The sequence below is a fragment of the Tupaia chinensis genome, unplaced genomic scaffold, assembly GCF_000334495.1.
Source record: "Tupaia chinensis unplaced genomic scaffold, TupChi_1.0 Scaffold144472_1, whole genome shotgun sequence".
Lineage (NCBI taxonomy): Eukaryota > Metazoa > Chordata > Mammalia > Scandentia > Tupaiidae > Tupaia > Tupaia belangeri.
In genome coordinates this window covers 1,035,844-1,037,988 of record NW_006204331.1, presented here as the reverse complement: position 1 = coordinate 1,037,988, position 2,145 = coordinate 1,035,844, and the positions used below count along the sequence as shown (strand labels likewise).

At 66.2% G+C, this 2,145-nt stretch overlaps 1 protein-coding gene across 3 annotated transcripts in view; it reads left to right on the top strand.

The window, feature by feature from the left end:
* Positions 1 to 17: 17 nt before the first annotated feature.
* The window catches only part of ZNF512B (zinc finger protein 512B), a 10,776-nt gene continuing 8,648 nt past the window's right edge, over positions 18 to 2,145 (top strand). For 2 of the 3 annotated variants that reach the window (XM_027767716.1, XM_027767717.1), the window contains exons 1-5: positions 18 to 107; positions 1,019 to 1,144; positions 1,340 to 1,482; positions 1,796 to 1,924; positions 2,006 to 2,137. In XM_027767716.1, the coding sequence (XP_027623517.1) occupies positions 32 to 107; positions 1,019 to 1,144; positions 1,340 to 1,482; positions 1,796 to 1,924; positions 2,006 to 2,137 (606 nt within the window). In that variant the 5' untranslated portion in view covers positions 18 to 31. The remainder of the gene's footprint in view (positions 108 to 1,018; positions 1,145 to 1,339; positions 1,483 to 1,795; positions 1,925 to 2,005; positions 2,138 to 2,145) is intronic. The other variant, XM_006167080.2, reaches the window with a different exon arrangement.

Sequence of the window (2,145 nt, the reverse complement as noted above, 5' to 3'; positions counted from 1 at the left end):
GCGGGTCCTGGCGCGCGAGCACAGGCCCGCGATGCCAGGCGCCCTGGGACACGCCGGGATCCTCGGGGGCCAGGTGACCAGGCCAGCCCAGCTCCTTCAGAGGCAAAGTGAGGACTTCAGAGAACTTGTCTGGGTGTCCGGGACCTTCCCTTGCCCTGGGCCCAGTGACATCTGACCTCTGACCTCACCCTCCGCCCTCCGGGCCCTGCAGCCCCTTCCCATCCCTTCCGGTCTGGGTCTGAGTTAAGCCACGAGGAGGGGGTCTGGGCTCCCACCACCCTGCTGTGGCACCACCCTCTCTGGGAGGAGCCAGCAGGGCAGGGCTCAGGGCTCTGGTGCAGGCCCCGGCAGTAAGGCCCAGGGAGGCTGGCCTTGGGCAGCAGGGTATCCTGGCAAGCCCTGTGGCCTGCTGCCAGTGCTTGCCACAACTTGCGCGGGGGGTGGTACTGGTGGCCTCTGCAGAGGGACCTAGGCGGCCCGTACAGTGGAGGTGGGGAGAGGCCTGCCCACAGGGGAACCCCGCAGCCAGCAGTGGGCTGGGCCTCAGCACCCACTTTGGCTGTACCCCCTCTGCCTAGGGAGTGGAGTGTCCAGGTCCTACCGGAGTGGCTGGTGTGGTGGGTCTGGGCAGAGAAGGGCAGGGGCCCTGTGAGGCAGGGTGTCCCTGCGGTATGGCTGGGGGCCCCTCCTGCAGCTGTGGCCCCTCCTGCAGCTGTACTTGGGCCTGGGGGTGTTGTCAGCCTCCTGCTCCCACACACCACCTCTCCCGGGGACATGTCCCTGCCCAGTGTGGTCATAGCCCTTGGGGACAGTGTGGCTGGGCCAGTGCCAGGTCGGGATGAGACCCTTCCCAACCTCTGTGCCTCCTCGTCAGGGCAGCCAGCCGCCTCTACCCCTGGGCTGAAGACACAGGAGTGCGGGCTCCTCCCCAGCCAGAGAGAGGGCCTGGAGGACTCCACAGCCCACACGTGTCCCTGGCTTGGCCTGCCGGGCCTCAGGTCTGCCCACTCACTTGCAGAGATGGCCGATGCTTTCTGTGTTGGAGGAGGGCGCCGGCTGCAGGGGTCCGGCAGGAGTGGACCTGGGAAGGACAGCAGCCGGAAGGAGGTCCGCCTGCCTGTGCTGCACGACCCACCGAGGCTGGGTGAGAGGGCCAGGGCCAGACTGCTTCCACTGTCACAGGCAGCTGGCGGAGTGGGCTCCTCCCTGGCACTGGCCAGGCTGCCTAAGTTTGAGGGCCTCCATGGGGTGGGAGGGCCTGTGTTGTCCCAGACACCCATGTGCTGGGATGTTGGGGAAGTGTCAGTGTCTCTGAGCCTCGGCATGTCTCGCGCCATAGGAATGCCAGTGGTTCGAGGTGGACAGACGGTACCCAGCCAGGCCACGCTCTGCTTTGACCCGGGGAGTCCAGCCAGCCATAGGACAGAGGGGAAGAAGAAGGGGCGGCCGAAAGCTGGGAACCAGGCCCTCCGAGACATTCCTGTGAGCCCCAAGGCCCGTGTGGGGCTTGCGCCAGGGTCTGCCCATGCTCGCTGCCCTGCATGTCCACACAGGCTCCGTGCCCAGGGCCCCGACAGCTGTGCTGAGGTCCCTCTGGGCCCCGTGGTCAGCCCCTGGAGGGCTCTGGAGCACAGCCACTGCTTGGGCAGTGCAAATTCTTGCCGAGGACCCAAGGCTGAGGGCTCATGTGGCCTCCATGCCCTGCAGGCTTGGGGACAGCTCTGAGGCCGGGGCCAAGGTCCGCAGAGGCCTGGGTGGAGGAGGGGTCAGCAGCCCAACCTTTCTCCACATCCAGCTCTCCCTGATGAACCAGTGGAAGGATGAGTTCAAGGCTCACTCCAGGGTGAAGTGCCCAAACTCGGGGTGCTGGCTGGAGTTCCCCAGCATCTACGGGCTCAAGTATCATTACCAGCGGTGCCAAGGGGTAAGGGGCTGTGGGTTGGGGAGGAGGCCTGGGGTGTGACTGGCAGAGGCACCAGACCCCACATCTGTTCTCTCTGCTCAGGGCGCCATTTCAGAGAGGCTGGCCTTCCCCTGCCCCTTCTGTGAGGCTGCATTCACCTCCAAGACCCAGCTGGAGAAACACCGTACTTGGAACCACATGGACCGACCCCTGCCCGCCCCCAAGCCTGCACCCGTCCGCCG